The sequence below is a fragment of the Eptatretus burgeri genome, chromosome 1 (assembly GCF_056783735.1).
Source record: "Eptatretus burgeri isolate ZD-2024b chromosome 1, Ebu_testis_v1, whole genome shotgun sequence".
In the NCBI taxonomy this organism is placed as follows: Eukaryota; Metazoa; Chordata; class Myxini; order Myxiniformes; family Myxinidae; genus Eptatretus; species Eptatretus burgeri.
The window spans coordinates 13847956-13867501 of NC_140961.1; the positions used below are offsets into that span (position 1 = coordinate 13847956).

The following is a 19546-nucleotide window of genomic DNA, read 5'->3' on the forward strand; positions in this document are numbered from 1 at the left end:
CCAACGCCTGTCTCACCTCCTCCCTAAATTTCACGCAACAGTCTTCCTCCTTCAGCTTCCACCATCTGGTCCTTGATTCAGCCCTCACTCTCTTCCTCAACCTCACCTCTAAAGTCATCCTACAGACCACCAATTGATGCTGTCGAGCTACACTCTCCCCTGCCACAACCTTACAGTCACTAATCTCTTTCAGGTTGCATCTCCTGCTTAAGATGTAATCCACCTGTGTGCACTTTCCTCCACTCTTGAATGTCACTCTGTGTTCCTCCTTCTTCTTGAAATACGTATTTACCACTGCCATTTCCATTCTTTTTGCAAACTCTACCACCATTTGCCCTTCCACATTTCTCTTGTTGAGACCGTACCTCCCCATCACCTCCTCATCCTCTTTATTCCCTTCCCCAACATGTCCATTGAAATCTGCTCCAATCACCACTCTTTCATCCTTGGATACACTCTCCACCACTTCATCTAACTCACTCCAGAAATCTTCTTTATACTCCATCTCACACCCCATATGTGGGGCATATGCACGGATGACATTCATCATCACCCCTTCAATTTCCAACTTCACACTCATCACTCGGTCAGACACTCTCCTCACCTCCAATACCCTCTTGACATAATCTTCTTTCAGGATTACCCCGACACCATTTCTCCTCCCATCCACACCATGGTAGAACAGTTTGAAACCACCTCCAATGTTCCGAGCCTTACTCCCCATCCACTTGGTCTCTTGTACGCACAGTATGTCCACCTTTCTTTTCTCCATCATATCAGCCAACTCTCGCCCTTTGCCAGTCATCGTCCCAACATTTAGAGTTCCAACTCTCACCTCCACACTTCTACCCTTCCCCCTCTCCCACTGCCTCTGGACTCGCCTTCCCCGTCTCCTTCTCCTCCTTCGCCCAGCAGTAGCACAATTTCCACTGGTACCCTGCTGACCACCGGTACCGGTGGCGGTCGTTGGTAACCCAGGCCTCGACCGATCCGGTATGGAAATTCATTTTGTTGTCCGCATAATGATTTGGCATAGGTTTTTACGCCGGATGCCCTTCCTGACGCAACCCTGGTCGCCTCATACGACACACAGGGATATGGTACACCTATTCTAACCGGGGCATACACCGGGCCCAGTACAACTGGTGCTCATTTCGCCGACCTCAGAAGGATGGCAGGCTGAGTCAACCCCCTGGTGTTTTTGACTTGGTTTATATATATATGTGTGTATATATATATATATATATATATATATATATATATATATATATATATATATATATATAAATATATATATATATATATATGTATATATATATATATGTATATATATATATACATACATATTATATACATACATATTATATACATACATATTATATATATATATATATATATATATATATACATACATATTATATACATACATATATTAATTCAGTGTCCCAACGGGGCTTGAACTCAGGACCTATTGGGTCCCAAGCCACTGCCCTAACCACTGTGCCAACACCAGGCTTTTTTTTATATATATATATATACCAGGCAGACATCATATATATATATATATATATATATATATATATATATATATATATATATATATATATATATATATATATATATATATATATATATATATATATATATATATATATATCTTCTTCTTTCGGCTGCTCCCGTTAGGGGTCACCACAGCGGATCATCCGTATGATCCGCATCGTGATTTGGCACATGTTTTACGCCGGATGCCCTTCCTGACGCAACCCTGGTCACCTCTTACGACACAGGGATAGGATACACATTTTTAACCGGGGTATACACCGGCCCAGTATACTGGTACTCATTTTGCCGACCTCGGAAGGATGACAGGCTGAGTCAACCCCCTGGTGTATTAATTCAGTGGCCCAACGGGGCTTGAACTCAGGACCTTTTGGATCCCTGGCGCCAACACCAGGCTCCAACTATATATATATATGGGAGAACAAGTATTTGATACACTGCCGATTTTGCAGGTTTTCCCACTTACAAAGCTTGTAGAGGTCTGTAATTTTTATCATAGGTACACTTCAACTGTGAAAGACGGAATCTAAAACAAAAATCCTGAAAATCACATTGTATGATTTTTAAATAATTAATTTGCATTTTATTGCATTAAATAAGTATTTGATCACCTCCCAACCAGTAAGAATTCCAGCTCTCACAGACCTGTTAGTTTTATCTTAAAGATGCCCTCCCATTCTCCACTCATTACCTGTATTAACTGCACCTGTTTGAACTTGTTATCTGCATAAAAGACAGCTGTCCACACTCAATCAATCAGACTCCAACCTCTCTACAATGGGCAAGACCAGAGAGCTGTCTAAGGACATCAGGGACAAAATTGTAGACTTGCACAAGGCTGGGATGGGCTACAGGGCAATAGGCAAGCAGCTTGGTGAAAAGGCAACAACTGTTGGCGCAATTATTAGAAAATGAAAGAAGTTCAAGATAACAGTCAATCTCCCTAGGTCTGGGCTCCATGCAAGATCTCACCTCGTGGAGCCTCAGTGATCATGAGAAAGGTGAGGGATCAGCCCAGAACGACACGGCAGGACCTGGTCAATGACCTGAAGAGAGCTGGGACCACAGTATCAAAGAAAACCATAAGTAACACACTACGCCGTCATGGATTAAAATCTTGCAGCGCACTCAAGGTCCCTCTGCTCAAGCCAGCGCATGTCCAGGCCCGTCTGAAGTTTGCCAATGACCATCTGGATGATCCAGAGGAGGAATGGGAGAGGGTCATGTGGTCTGATGAGACCAAAATAGAGGTTTTGGTTGAAACTCCACTTGCTGTGTTTGGAGGAAGAAGAAGGATGAGTACAATCCCAAGAACACCATCCCAACCATGAAGCATGGAGGTGGAAACATCATTCTTTGGGGATGCTTTTATGCAAAGGGGACAGGACGACTGCACCGTATTGAGGGGAGGATGGATGGGGCCATGTATCGCGAGATCTTGGCCAACAACCTCCTTCCCTCAACAAGAGCATTGAAGATGGGGCGTGGCTGGGTCTTCCAGCATGACAACGACCCGAAACACAGCCAGGGCAACTAAGGAGTGGCTCCGTAAGAAGCATCTCAAGGTCCTGGAGTGGCCTAGCCAGTCTCCAGACCTGAAGCCAATAGAAAATCTTTGGAGGGAGCTGAAAGTCTGTGTTGCCAAGCGACAGCCCCGAAACCTGAAGGGTCTGGAGAAGATCTGTATGGAGGAGTGGGCTTAAATCCCTGCTGCAGTCTGTGCAAACATGGATAAGAACTACAAGAAACAACTGATCTCTGTAATTGCAAACAAAGGTTTCTGTACCAAATATTAAGTTCTGTTTTTATGATGTATCAAATACTTATTTCATGCAATAAAATGCAAATTAATTATTTTAAAATTATACAATGTGATTTTCAGGATTTTTGTTTTAGATTCCATCTTTCACAGTTGAAGTGTACCTATGATAAAAAAATACAGACCTCTACATGCTTTGTAAGTGGGAAAACCTGCAAAATCGGCAGTGTATCAAATACTTGTTCTCCCCACTGTATATATATATATATATATATATATATATATATATATATATATATATATATATATATATATATATATATATATATATATATATATATATATAGACGCGAAGATTACCTGATTATATGTTGGCATCAAAAGGTCAAAGGTCATGTCAGGTAAAAATGTTACCGTGGTACGCATTTGAACTAAACGAAGTGCATGTACCATGATACGTATGTACAGATAGATATTGAGGTAAAATGGTCTTGAGGTTTTAGGCCAAAGTTTGAGTAAGAAAAGACTTAATGTGGGTGGAAGCATATTGGTGAACTTCATGATGTCGAATCATGACTCGTTTGATTTCTTCTTTAACCCTTCTTGTTTCTTTTAATTCTCTCATTACAACTTAATTTGATATAGTCAGAGAGCTGTGGAAATATGTGACTTTCAAAATGACATATGAATGGATAACGCACGCACACACACACACACACACACACACACACACACACACACACACACACACACACACACACACACACACACACACACACACACACACACACACACACACACACACACACACACACACACTTACCAAAAGATGCAAAAATGTAGTTGTGCCGGTTGACTAGTCATGCTTATTCATTGTTGTTGCTTCCCTGTGGCTCCGCCTACCATGAGCCAGGAAACGCTTGTTGAAAAAAAAAATGTCGCCTTGCCATGTGGTTTTTTCCCGCTGCGATGAAAAATGCGTTTTGTGCCAGACTGTGGCCAACAACAGTGTGAGTGATGCGTTTTGTTTATCGTTCAACACCAGAATTTTGTACTGTGACTTTATGTCGGCATGAAACAGTTCGATGCTCTAGTTTTACCGACGAACTTCGATATTTGTGTTGCAACAACAACCTATAGGAAAGAACTTGCAACTTTGATGTGTAGACAAATGTAAAGCTCTGCGGTCTATTCTGATGACTCTAATTTGTTATTGTACTGTTACTCTGATCAGTGATTTTAATAACGGCTCTCATTGACAGTGCAGTACTCTGCACTGAGTTAGGTTAATTTTATTTCTCGTTTTTGTTTGCGTGAAAGTACGCCTTGCCCGAATTCCTGGAACAAGGGAGCAAACTCATCCGAGCATATCACTACAGAGTAGTTGCCCTTTAATATACACATCTTGTACATGTATAACGATCACCGTAATATCTGTGTCAACTTACTATAACATTTTATTTTTGTTTTGTTACAGCGATTACCAACTCATACCATACGTCAAGAATAAAGAACTCTCAGCCTCAGCATGGTTGTATTGTTAGACGTTACGTTCTTTGGCGGATGGGGGTTAGCTGTATGCTATCCGGTCCAGACCGGAGAGGCAGAACAGTAATCGACTAGGCCAAGCACAGTCCAGGCAAGCGAGAAACGTCGGTCCGCCCGGCTCAGGGCAATCCAGTCCATAACCAAATACAGTTTCCGCAGTATCACTCGACGCCATCGTCCAGACAATCAACATGTCAGAGAAGTCACCCAGAAGTAACCGATCAGTTCGATAATCTCAGACTGGTTCAAAAACTTCAGAACTGTCAAACATAAGTTCTATGTTAGCACAAAAACGTGCTAAAGCTGGTGCTGCTAAAGCTGGCCTGCAGTTCAAGAGACAAGCAGCTGAACTATGCAAAAAGCAAGCCTTGGCCGCCGCAGAATCAGCACAAATTCAAGCAACAATGGAGGCTGATTTAACCCTACTACAATCTGAAAAACAAGTCGCCGAGACTGATGCAGAGTTACAAGACATTGAACAATGTATTAGCGAACTTGAGGGTGGAAATGGCCCGCCCGATATCAACCTACTGCAGGAGATATCAGCAAAGCGCACAGAACAGTATGTGGAAGATCACAGTTATCCGCCAGTGTTACCAACTGCTGACTTTATCGCTACTGACAATATGCAAAATTTGCAACCACCGACTCTTACTCCCAATATTGCCAGTAATTTATACCAAGCAACAACCAGACACCCTGATCACCCCTTCTTTCCTGATTTAAATAACCGAGCTATTAACGCTACACCTGTTCCCATGAATAACAGACATTTAAATCACAGTTCCAACCCTCGTGTGACATTAGACCCGAATGTGCCTTCATTTGTGCCGGTATACACAGCAAATAATACAACGCCTATGAACACTGACTTTTCACAATATCTGCTGAAAAGAGATTTGCTGTTAACACGCTTGTGTACATTTAACGACACACCAGAAACATATGCAGTGTGGAAGGCAGACTTTCGCAGCGTTGTGAACGATATTGGTGCCAGTGTTAATGAAGAGATTGACCTCCTGATTAAGTGGTTAGGTCCACAGTCAAAGAAACACGCCGTCAGCTTAAAAATGTCAAATGCCAGCAATCCATGTCTCGCGCTTCAACGAATATGGGAGCGCTTTGAGGAGCGATTTGGCAGTCCGGAAATGGTGGAAGCCTCTATAAAACATAAACTTGCTTCCTTTCCGCGGCTGTCAAACAAAGACAACAAGCAACTGTATGAACTGTCAGATACATTGTATGAAGTGCTCTCCCTCAAAGAAGATCAAAAGTACACTACTCTTTTCAGCTAATTTGACTCTTCATCAGGAGTACTCCCCATACTCAATAAACTGCCTTACAACATACAGGAGAAATGGACAATGCATGCGTCCAGGTACAAAAAAGAAAATAATGTGGTGTTTCCTCCTTTCCATGTGTTTGCTGAGTTTATCAAGAACCTCAGTCAGGTACGCAATGATCCTAGTTTTGCGTACGAAAGTAATGCCGCACAGAGCAGCAGTCAGAGTGGATATAGACAGTCACAGGTAACCAAACTTCCTGCACATCGCACCCTCTTCTCCAACAAGACAGACATTCAGCCAAATTGTCCTTTGCACAACACTGCACATAACCTCAGCGACTGTCGTGCATTCAAATTGAAGTCACTTGTCGAAAAAAGGGACTTTCTGCGGGAAAATAAGGTATGTTTCCGGTGCTGTGATTCAACTGACCACGTTGCAAAGACATGTTATGTAAATTTATCCTGTTCTGTGTGTAAAGGCAACAAGCATGTTACAGCAATGCATTACGACAAGCGGCAGCCCCTTAAAGAGCCCACGGTGACCCCAACGGAGCCCGCCACCCCAGCCAATAAGGCATTTGCCGATAACGGCGGGGAGCTACCCGTCAACGTTCCGAACTCTAAATGCACACAAATTTGTGGTGATGTGTCCCTGGGTAAATCATGCAGTAAAACAATTCTGACCAAAGTTTACCAGTGACAATCCAAACAAGTATATCCATGCCTACGTAATCCTCGACGACCAGAGCAACGTCACGCTCGCCAGATCAAGATTTTTCAAATCGTTTGATGAATCGGGGGAAAATATTCCCTACAACCTTACGTCATGCTCCGGGTCAGCGCAAATGGTTGGGAAACGTGCACATGGCAACAAAATAGAGTCCATAGAGGGTAACCACAAAATACAAGTTCCTACGTTAATCGAGTGCGATGAAATTCCAAATGCCCGTCACGAAATAGCCACGCCCGATGTCGCCATTCATCATGCCCACCTGTCTGATATTGCTGCAGAAATTCCCGAGATTGACGGCGACGCCGAGATATTAATTTTGATCGGCCGTGACATTCCAGAAGCGCATCATATTTTGGAACAAAGGACGGGCCGAGAGGATCTCCATTCGCCCAGAAAACAACTCTTGGCTTGGCGATAATCGGTGAAACTTGTATCGGCAAAGTTCATAAAACAGGTGTTCCTGTGGTGAATAAAATTAACTTTTTGCCGGACGGTCGTCCATCAATTTTCCCACCATGTGACAATAAGCTGTTTGTTGAAGAAATTGTTCCCTGCAAAAACGACAATTTTTCAGACATTTTCCAAGTGAATAAAGATGACAACAAATCTGGCCTGTCCACTGAAGACAGACAATTCATTTCAGTAATGGAAGATGAGATGCATCGGTCACCTGAAGGTAATTGGGTGGCACCGCTGCCGTTTAAGGCAGACAGACAGCGGCTACCTAACAATAAACCGGAAGCCATCAAAAGAGCTAGTTCCTTGCACCACAGCCTCATTAAAAACCCAGAAAAGAAACAACACATGGTCGAGTTTATGAAGCAGGTTATCGATAGAAACCACGCAGAAATTGCCCCACCCCTTCGAGAAGATGAGGAATGCTGGTATCTACCACTTTTCGGGGTTTACCGTCCACATAAGCCCGACCAGATACGGGGCGTATTCGACTCCTCCTCCAAGTACAACGGCGTATCACTCAACGACGTGTTGCTAAAAGGGCCAGATTTGACCAATGACTTACTTGGTGTTTTGATAAGATTTCGCTCTGATGAAGTGGCGATTTCAGCTGACATTCAGTCCATGTTTTATGGTTTCCTGGTCAAACAAGAACACCGCAATTACCTCAGATTTTTGTGGTATCAAGATAATGATCCCGAGAAACCGCTGATTGACTATAGAATGACAGTGCATGTCTTCGGGAATAGGCCGTCTCCCGCTGTGGCCACGTACGGTCTCCGGAAAGCTGTCGTCGCTGGACAAGAAAAACCCAATGATGACGTCACAAACTTTGTACTACACAACTTTTATGTTGATGACGGATTGACGTCATGTCAATCTGTGGAACAAGCGGTACAACTTCTGTCTGCCACACAAGAAGCTCTGGCGAACGGTGGTAACCTCCGCCTCCACGAATTGTCGTCAAATAGCCCAGAAGTACTCAAGTCATTTCCTTCTGAGGATTATGCTAAAAACCTCAAGAACTTGAACTTTGACGAAGATACCTTACCGCAACAGAGAAGCTTAGGCCTTGTGTGGGACCTCCAGCACGATGTCTTCACGTTTGAAGTCAACACCAAAGTAAAACCATTCACACGTAGGGGGGTTTTGTCTACGATTAGCAGTGTGTTCGACCCCCTAGGCTTCGTCGCCCCCATAATTGTTCAAGGTAAATTACTTCTCCGAGATCTCATGACGGAGACTGTAATCTGGGACGAGCCATTGTCTCCACACCAAGAAAAAGAATGGGATGATTTGAGAAATTCTCTGATGACTTAGAACAGTTACAAGTTCGCAGGACCTACGCCCCAAGCCCGAACGAAACTGTCAGAATAGAAGTCCACGTTTTTTCCGATGCCTCGGAGAAAATAAGCGCAGCAGGCTTTTGGATCACAGGCTGTAAAAGGTTGTTAACTTCCCTCATTCACCACTGCGTCACATGCCGCAAGCTTCGTGGACGCCCACTCCAGCAGAAGATGTCAGACCTCCCCGCGGATCGCGTGACGCCCGCGCCGCCCTTCACGTATGTAGCTACCAACGCCTTCGGCCCGTGGAATGTCCTGACCAGGAAAACAAGAGGTGGTTCAGCCAGTAGCAAGCGCTGGGCTATACTGTTTACGTGCTTAACCAGCAGAGCCATACATATTGAAATTGTGGAAGAGATGTCCTCTTCTTCTTTCATAAATGATCTCAGGAGATTCCAAGCCATATGTAGAAAAGTGGTACAGTACAGGTCAGATCGTGGCACAAATTTTCTCGGTGCAACAGACCCTCTACACATTGATGCCATTAACGTGGAGGAAGGCCCGGTAAAAGAATTCCTGTACGACAGTGGTGTGAAATGGCTGTTTAATCCATCCCATTCTTCACACATGGGGGGAAGTTGGGAACGGCTAATCGGTGTCGTTAGACGTGTTCTTGAATCTATGATGGCACAGTTTGCTTCGAAGGATCTAACCCAAGAAGTGCTGACAACATTCATGAAGGAAGTAATGGCCATTGTGAACAACCGACCACTGGTTCCCGTGTTTACCGATGCAGATTCTCCTTTCGTGTTATCTCCCAACATGCTATTAACACAGAAAACGGGGTCGCCTGTTGAACCTTTCTACGACGCGGACATCAGACATATACGATATCCAGTGGAAAAGAGTTCAACTCCTCGCAGAAGAGTTCTGGCGCAGATAGCGCCACGAGTACGTCCACTCACTCCAAGTTCGACAGAAGTGGATGCATGACAAACAAGAAGTGAAGGACGGGGACGTTATAATCCTCAAGGAAAAGGATTCTGTCCGCAATGACTGGCCTGTCGGAGTCATCACTCAAGTCTTGCCCGGCTCAGACGGCAGGATTCGCAAAGCCGTCATCCGCGTTGCCAAGGAAGGGAAGATTGTGTCATACACACGACCTATTAGTGCATTGGTCGTGTTGCTTCCCTGTGGTGTTAAATGAATATGTGCCGTGTTCGTTTGTGATATGTTCCAACGGATCAGTGATGCCACTTTTGATTGTTTGTTTTCTAATATATTTGTGTTTGTGTGTGACGTCTTTAAAGACGTCAGGCGGGGAGTGTGCCGCCACACTGTGCCGGTTGACTAGTCATGCTTATTCATTGTTGTTGCTTCCCTGTGGCTCCGCCTACCATGAGCCAGGAAACGCTTGTTGAAAAAAAAATGTCGCCTTGCCATGTGGTTTTTTTGCCCGCTGCGATGAAAAATGCGGGCCAGACTGTGGCCAACAACAGTGTGAGTGATGCGTTTTGTTTATCGTTCAACACCAGAATTTTGTACTGTGACTTTATGTCGGCATGAAACAGTTTGATGCTCTAGTTTTACCGACGAACTTAGACATTTGTGTTACAACAACAACCGATAGGAAAGAACTTGCAACTTTGATGTGTAGACAAATGTAAAGCTCTGCGGTCTATTCTGGTGACTCTAATTTGTTATTGTACCGTTACTCTGATCAGTGATTTTAATAACGGCTCTCATTGACAGTGCAGTACTCTGCACTGAGTTAGGCCAATTTTATTTCTCGTTTTTGTTTGCGTGAAAGTACGCCTTGCCCGAATTCCTGGAACAAGGGAGCAAACTCATCCGAGCATATCACTACAGAGTAGTTGCCCTTTAATATACACATCTTGTACATGTATAACGATCACCGTAATATCTGTGTCAACTTACTATAACATTTTATTTTTGTTTTGTTACAGCGATTACCAACTCATACCATACGTCAAGAATAAAGAACTCTAAGCCTCAGCATGGTTGTTAGACGTTACGTTCTTTGGCGGATGGGGGTTAGCTGTATGCTATCCTGTCCAGACCAGAGAGGCAGAACAGTAGTACAATTAATTTTGTTCCCCAGACCAAACAAACAATGTATTTATAAAATCCTCACAGCTCCCATAGATCCCATCTCAAACGTGATTAATAGTAAATATTGTTGTGGGTTTTGCGGTCACACGGTTGCGATGGGAGGACTCTGACCCACTTTCCAGCCGGTGAGCCTGAAGCCGACGAGCCGCAGATAACTCCACCACATGACAGGTTTGCTTGGCAACCACGGACATCGTCCGAGATATTTAATTTAGGCAGGGTCCAACATCTAACTCCGCTTAACCTTTTTGTCAAATTAATCACCCTAGTTGGGGAAACCTCACTCTCAATGCTCCACTGCTGTCGATCAAGAACGGCTGAGCGATAACATAAGTGAGACATTGGCTAATCAGTAACCATAACGGAATGGCAGGGCAGAACTTCCTGTCTCCAGAACACACGATACGGTCTCACTCTAAACAATGGAGAGAAGATAATCGGGCAGTTTGGAAAGTTTCTAAATATCAAAAGGATACGTATTTACAGGCAAACGGTTCACAAGTGAAAGACCTTACCCCTTAACCACATCAGCCCACTTAGAGTCAGTTATCTTGGCACGTTTATACACACACGTCGGTGCATCATCCACTCTGGGAAACGAGATAAGGAAGGGTGATAGACAAGAGTGAGAAGAAGAAAGTGGGGCTTGTTGGTGACCCCTTGCTCACCCGACGTAAGCATGCAGGCTTGCATTGATCCTAACATGAAACGGGGAGGGGGAGAGAGAAGAGGGAGATCATGATTTGGTGCACCGTGTGCGGAGAAGTACGGGTGAATGTTGGTGGTGTGAAAGAGGAAATCGTGAACGTGAGTCAGTAACCCAGCCCTGAGCAGGTCGAGCATGTAATCGTTGAATACTCTTTGTGCGTTCCAAGTGAACGAATGAGGAGGAGGGACAGAAAGAGAGTTGGAGTTTTCACGTTGGTTGTAATCTCCATTTGGGTTTCAGTCGGTGGGGAGAAGTTCTCCCAGAACTCAAAATCTCCACCTCCTTTTTGGTAAAGGATGGTGATTCATGAACCAAACTGTGAAACTTCGTTATCATAACCTCGTTCCAAGGGCTCTTTTCAAAATCTGACAGCCTCCACTTATAGCTCATTTTGAATGATATTCTCAGGAATGATTTTTAAATAATCAGTTAGGGTTTTCTTTATAATTCCTGTAGCTCCAACTATCACTGGTATAATTTCAGTTTCCTTCAATTTCCACGTCCTCTTGACCTCATTTTTCAGATTCTGGTATTTGGTCATTTTCTTGATTTCTGTAGCAGTTCTTTCCTGGGTTAAGTAACTTTGGATCATTGAAGCGACTGCAGTGAATTTTGTTCGTGGAACTCTTTCGGCCTCGGCTGCCAGCTTTGTGGGTTTCAATTGGTTCATGAATCTTTTGCCTTTACTGCTAGTACCCCATGCTTCATGTGCAGAATACGCTTTGCAGTAGAGGATGATTTCCTTCTCCTCAAAGCTCCAGCTCTGTTCATTTAATGTTCTACGATTCGTCTGGGACCTCGTAGCTGTTGGCTTCGTAGACCAAGCAACACGTTTTTCCCTTTTATCTTTAGTGTGGAGTGCTGTCCTGTTGTGAGGCAGGGATCCCCTTCCTCACTGGATCCTTTTCAGTTATTATCCTTTTCAGCACACATTCCGGCTGCTCAGTTTGGCCGCGCAGACTTTCTCATCTGCGTAGGAGATGCAGGTCTGTGTCCTTTTAGTCATTTTCTGTGACAGATTTTCATTGTTTGGCCTATTTTTGCGCCGGCCAGCCATATTGCTTTCCCCAAGAGGTCGTAGAGCTTTGGCTGCTTGATTGGTACTGATGGCACTCAGAGAAGTTGTGCCTGAAGGAATATGCCAGGGTTGTGTGTCTGCTTGCTCGCTTTCTCATCACTGGTTTGCTTAATAGCTTACCGTCGCTCGAAATTGCTCACAGGCGAGGTATCCCCAACGAAATCCCCCAAAGTGGGAGTCAGTGTGTCGTCCAGCGTGTCCAGGGAAACTCTGCAGCTTCATCAACTCTCTGCACTGCAGCACCAGCCCATTCGTTCTCGTAGATGTTCGTTCTCGTTCTTACAGAGGCATCGCCTTGGCTCCTTTACTTTCCTTAGACACGTACCAGCCATGAGTCCTGGAATTCTCATGCTTGTAAAGCTCCATAGAGAGGTGTGGTTCCAAGGCCCGTCCCCTTGAGCACGGCTTGAGCTTTGGCATTGCCGTCTCCCCACAAGGTGCACTTTTGTTGCCATGCTGCGCTCTTTGGCCGAACTCATGGATCGACAATGAAGCTCACGCCCAAGCTCGTCCATCTTTGGGGCTTTTTTTCTGTTGTTGCTTGTCCGTTGATGAGATTCGCACTCACAGTCCGCTTCTCAATGTGCTTTATGATGCGCCGCCTTTGATTTGTAGTGAGTTGCAATGTGACTTTTGTGAGGTGCAACATTGTGTGTTGCAAATGCGATATGGATGCGCTGCTAAGAGGTCCGGAAAGGGAGATAAAGAGGGATTGGGTGAGAGATAAGAGGAGAGGGGATTTAGAAATCGAAGGAGAGGGAGATAAAGAGGGAATTTTTCAAATTTTCAAAGGGAGTTTGAATCTGCTACACAAACACGATGCATTTCCCTGTCCACTGATACGAGGGAAAAGGTAATCTATCTCAACAAATTGCTACAGATAAAACTACACATAGGGAACCTTCTCGCACCTCCACCTCAATATTGTTGCGGGGCCGGGCGTCGGCCCCAAGCACGACCACCAGATGGAGCTGCAGAGTCGGCTCGACTGATCGCCCGGAATTTAGATCGTACTTCTTCGGAAAACTCCGGAAAAGTACGGGTCCCCTTTTTGGACTGAACTCGCCAATAGACAGACCACGTGGGGTAGGGTCGATTGCCAATTTTAATTTACCTAAATACCCACGTGGTCCAACCTACCAGGGAAATTCACCCTCGATGGCACCCGTACGGAACGAGCTGCTCAGCGTACTCGTTCTGTGTGCGATCTGAGTGGTTTGATCGCCGAGTTCCGTCGGTCCCGAATACCTTGTTACAATGGCAACAGTCTGGCTAACTTTCCAACACGCAGTACGCTCAGTCAATGAAACATTCAACAATCAGGGTATTTATTCACAATTGGGGATGAGGGGAGCATATAATGGCAGAGCTAAACCCAATATTGATAAGCACGTATGCAAGGTATGTACAACAAGAGCACTTATACAGTTCACTACTTTCTATTCTGGTGCCACAAACACACATACGCACACACCCAAAGAATCAGACCAATGTTCTTTATTCGGACCTCCAGCCCAGAGGACAGTCGGGCTGAAGACCAGATTCTGACTTGGACCTGCCCACCTCGTGTGGTCTTCGAGCTGTTCGGACCGGGCACCAGCGAGAGCGAGCTGAATCCAACCACCGCGAGCCACGATCATCTTTCCGGTGGATCCCCTCGCGCTCCGGAACACGCGCTGCTTAGACGAGGCACCGATCCTTCCCAATCCGCTGCGTCAATTCCCCCGAAGAACCACCAACCAAGAAGAGCAAAAGAACCGAACCAGAGCAGAGCAAACAAGACCCACGAACAAGAATCAAGAAGAACCAATTTCTGTCTCTTCCCTTCTTATCCCTCCCGGGTGCGGCTCGCTTCCGGCGTGACTCATTCGCCGTCGGTGGGGGCTGTCGCATCCCATTTCTTGGAGTCCCCCACGCGAGCCGATTTATGTCCATATTAGGGCATGGAGTTCAGTTCGTCCCGTGTTGGGTGGGGGCTGTCGCAACCCATTTCTTGGAGTTGTTATCGTTGGTGTTGTTATCGTTGTTGTTGTTAAATAAAAGAAAACCTGACTATTAAAATAACTTCACAGCACATTTACATTTATTCACCCATTAGACTAAGTCACTCGGGGATGGATTCTAACTAGAAACACATACTTATCGAAATAACTAAGCTATAGGAACCTGAATGTCTGTGCGCTCATGGCTTCCAGATTCGCAACAATATAACTAAACAAAGGGAACTCTTATGTGTTGGATGTGTCTTCCCAGGGTCTTCCAAAACTGCAACAATATCATCATTTTAAACTTACCCCGCACTTTCAAAAGCCTCAGATATGTCATCAGTGTTCAGAAGGGCCCAAATCAGATACACAGTCCATTCACTAGTTGAGATCCGTTGGCGGTTTGTGGATGTAGCACATGCCCATCTACTCAGGCCTTGCACTGACCCACATGGTCATGAGTTTGCAGTACCAGCAGGTGCCCATTCGGCGAGCTGAGAATGTTCTCCAAGTCTTTCCTTGTGCAGAGGCATTGCCCTTTATCTCAGGTACTTTTCCAAGTGTTTTCAGATTCTTTCCGAAGCTTTGTGAGCCAATCCAGGTTACAATCCTTATCCCAGACACACAATATATTGTTGTGGTTCTGGAAACCGTATGCCTCTAAGGCAATGGCATCCATCATATAGTGATCCCCAGACAGTTATTTCATTAATATACATGCAGTTAGACATTTCCCTCATGTCTAATTGGTCAAACGGGACGAAGTGCGTTGTGTGGGTCTCATAGTTAGGTCTGATTTTATCTCTATCTTCATTCCAACTCTTACTGTTATTCCTGAAATAAATCCAAGCAGACACCACACCCAGATGGCCGCTTGTGAAAACCACAGCAACACCCTCCACAATACGTATGAATGTCCTCGTGGAGGCCAACAAAAGAAGCATCAACCACACGATGGAAAAATCCTCCGCTGCGAGAATACGGTGTCTGAGGGAATAGTAGAACCATACATTAAATCCCAACGCTGTGCAGGACGCGTGCAGCACGCTCTTTTCAACCCTAATTTATATCCAATCCTTTCCTTCAATCCATGACACAGATCAGGGCCGGCACCACGTTCAGGCATCCGCCTGTGAGGATCACCACTGTGATAAATAACCACATTCCCGATAGCGGACCTACGCGCAACCCCCTGATGATTTCCATCGCACAGTACGGGGCTGCATAGCACACCTCTTCATTAGGGTCTGCGCGCTGATTACGATGGCATCTTTCCATCGGACTGTACGGGTCACGCATGGTGCACATCTTTGTTTGGGTCTGTGTGTTGGTTCACAACGGCATCTTACCATCGATCTTCGCTCACCACCACGGCCACCAATATCTCCCGTGGATGGCGGGGATCTTCTTGCACCTCCGTCTCGGTGCAGCCGCAACCAAGTAGAGGCATGATGTACGGCCCGGATCGTTTGGGCCGCATGGCATACGGACTGGACAAGCGCATTGATCAGCGCCAACCGCAGCGTGCCGAGGGTGCCCGAGCGGGCATGCGGGACCGGCGCGGACCTCGGCTAGTCGCCGGAGCACGGCCCGAGAGTTCGGTTCAAGGCGATTCATATCACGGGGTTCGGAGCGAGACGATTCCGTAGCTCTGCTATGTCTCACCGAATGTCCAATTAGGCTGCTTCCGGCCATGGCAGCGGGCCGTGCGCTGGCCAGGGCCCAATGGGAGCACCTGATATTTGGGTGACGATGCATCGCTTCGGGGCGGCACCCTGCCCTGCGCCCCAGGGCCTATAAAGGACGGATTGTGAAGCCGTCCGTAGTAGTCCTCATCCTCTTTGTCTGGCCTTAGATCGATCTCTGCATATTCCTGCTGCCCCGACAGTCCCGCCTGCCACTCCGCCCACTCGCTCTCGATCTCTGCCTTCCTATCTCTGGAATCCCTACACTCGCTGCTGGCTCCATCCATCGCCTGACTCCGCCTGCTTCATGCCGTCTTCTCCACCCACTCGCCACTTTCACCACCTACCACCCTCCTTCATTCTCTGGATTCTCTGGATCGGTGCACGCGCTGTGCTGAAACCGTAACCAGGCAAGGGACGACGCGCCAACTCTCAAGGACGCTCAGCAGAGCATCCCCCCAAAACGTACTGGGTAGCACAGTCAGTCAACCGTGCAAGGTATTACAAGACGGTTAGCCTCATCTCCTCTCCTTTCTTATAATTAATTCTTCTTTGTGTGTGTGTGTGTGTGTGTGTGTGTGTGTGTGTGTGTGTGTGTGTGTGTGTGTGTGTGTGTGTGTGTGTGTGTGTGTGTGTGTGTGTGTGTGTGTGTGTGTGTGTGAGAGATGGCACCAGTCCGAGCTTTAAGTTAAGATTGTAGAAGATATATCGGTGTCAGTCTGCTCTGTGTGTGCTTTGAAAGTTGCTTGTTTTGTTGTCGCACCTCACAAATTTCTTTCTGTCCCTGCTTACACACAACAATAAATCTATTGACTGTGCCACCTGCTTTTCCTCACCTGACTGTAATAAATGCTGATGTAGAAATGTTCCCACCTTGTTTTATACTTTGGTATATATACTCCACATGGTCTGTATCCTAGTCTTGCCGGGACTTTATTCCCAACGATCTGTTCTTTTAGCCGGTACGTTCCTTGACAGTGTCGCTCTGCTGCATCTGACCCAGTAAGGTGACCCAGTTCGGACAAGGCGTACCGAGGGCGTCCCCCGGTAATTAGGTCACGTGATTATTTTTAGGTGACCGGATAAACCTTAGACGGAGGACCATAAGTCATGTGGTTGAGTTATTGGCGTTCACGGTCGTTTAGTGACCCACCGCGTCATGGAGTTATCTGTGTGTGACAGCCTGCCATTCCAGGGAGTCTGGTGGGAACCTGAGATAGCTTCCCCCCCTCGAGGTCTTCTCACCCCGACCCCTGGCTGCAACAAAATTTAATTTTGCCCCAAACATGGATATTTCCTGGGGTTTCTGCACATGCACACCGACCATTCTAGGGCGGATTACATAATTTTGAAAATCACGTATTCTATCGAGTCTGACAATTCACACGGGCTGAGTGGCAAAGTGTTTGATCTGATATTGCATTTGAGGACTGGTCTCTCATCTAATCTCCACCCGATATTGATTCCTCCTGCGAATGGTTGCGATGTCATAGATAAAAGGTCCCATTTCATACTGCCTGTGGCTATCGTACTCACCTCCACTCATTCATTCTTCTTTTCTTGCCTGTGGAACCAACTTTTACATTCCCTTCAATCTCATTCTTCCCTCCGGTTCTACAAGACTTGTTCACCACCATCTCAGATAATTTCCCCATCCAAAACCATGATCTTTTCTACCCCCATTGCCACCCTCCCCCCCCATGGACCCCCACCCCAAGCCCATATCCTTTCAAACTTCCACAGACTTTGCTTCTGTGTCCTTCCCTACCCCTCATTCCTCCCCACACCCATTGCTTGTCCAAATCTCCCTCTATGTTGTCCTTCAACCCTGCTGTTGGTGCTTCCCCCCTCTCTCCAAATGTGTCTTTTGTCCTGTTGTGTTCTCGCTCTTCCACGAGTCTTGACCTTATCTACAAAAAAAAAAACTTCACTGCAGCTTAGGAATAAATAATTTTGAGTTCCATATTTACAGTCTGTTTCCCTTTTTTCACAATTTCATTTCATACGCACCGAAAGCAATCATTTTGCTTTTCTTTCGACCGTGTTGGTTGAAGCACCTAAAAGGTTGGTGTGCCTTCATTCCGACAAAGCATCCCGCTTTCACGGCATTTCTGTCAAATGGAATTTTGATTGTTGATTCCCGGTACCGAGACCTGAAAGTGTAAAATATAGATATTTCATCTTTACTTGTGTAAAATAACAATTTTCATTCCTTTTTCATATGTCGGAACAGGGCTCTTCAAGCTGGTTTGACAAAGCCTTTACTGGTTTGTCCTCCTGACTCACTTTATGATCACGCCACCATGGTGGCCACCCTTGGAGCTCTGCATGCTATCTACGTGGTACGTGGTTTTTTTTTTTGTTTTTCTTCTTTTTTCTCAAGTGTTTAAGCCTCATTGATGATCATGTACATTTATTACACTCTGGAGCATGACAACAGCAATGGACGAAGGTGTGCTTTTCATGACATTAAAGACCGTTTAGCACCACGTTTCCCTGTGAGAATGCCAAGCAGTCTAATTTGTGATGGTCTCTCATCTGAGCATGAAGCTCATGAGTCATGGATACAGAAACCATAGGTTCACATCCCATGTACTGTGGATTTTTCTATTGTTTTCAATGTCCTTGTAATTGATGTAAAAGTACGTTTTTTTTTGTTTTTTATATTGTGTCTTTGTTACCCCCACCACCGAAGGTAGACGGAGGTTATGTCATCACCCCTTTTGTTTGTCTGTCTGTCTATCTATCAGTCTGTCTGTCTTTGTGAGCAGGATATCTCAAAAAGTTGTGGACTGATTCGGAGGAAACTTGGTGGACATGTTGGGGATGTGACGAGGACAAATTGATTCAAGTTGGTGAAGATCTGGATGCGGATGCGAGAATTTTTAATTTTTAAAAATGAGTCTTCACCATTGAGAGTTGGGGGGGGGGGGTAAAAACGATGCATAACATGATATTTCAAAACTTTCTGGATGGATTATGACAAAACTAGCTGGACAAGTTTGGGAACTGACAAGAACAAGCCGATTAGATTTTGGTTCAGGTCCGGAGCCAGATCCGGTCTATCAGTGGGATAAAAAACGTAAACTGTTCAGCCTGGCGGAGGTAGTTATTTGGGCATTACATTACATAACTTCTCGCTTACCTGCTCAGCCAGCTCCCTCAATCCTCTTGAGTGCATATTATCTGGACCCGGAGCCTTATCTACTCTTAGATTACCAAGCTGTTCCTTTACTTCCTCCACTCAAGCCTGGACCTTCTGTAAAAACCCTTTCTCACCTCCTTCATGGATATTCTCAGCTATTGACAATTTCCTTGACTGTTCTTGT

General features: G+C 45.4%; 1 protein-coding gene across 5 annotated transcripts in view; it reads left to right on the forward strand.

Moving 5' to 3' along the window:
- The window catches only part of LOC147033899 (putative aminopeptidase W07G4.4), a 76814-nt gene that overhangs the window by 30948 nt on the left and 26320 nt on the right, over positions 1-19546 (forward strand). For all 5 annotated transcript variants that reach the window (XR_015055913.1, XM_085872519.1, XM_085872528.1 and 2 more), the window contains exon 6: positions 18451-18559. Coding sequence is in view for 4 of the 5 variants with exons in the window: in XM_085872519.1 (XP_085728645.1) it covers positions 18451-18559 (109 nt within the window). In the remaining variant the exon portion in view is untranslated. The remainder of the gene's footprint in view (positions 1-18450; positions 18560-19546) is intronic.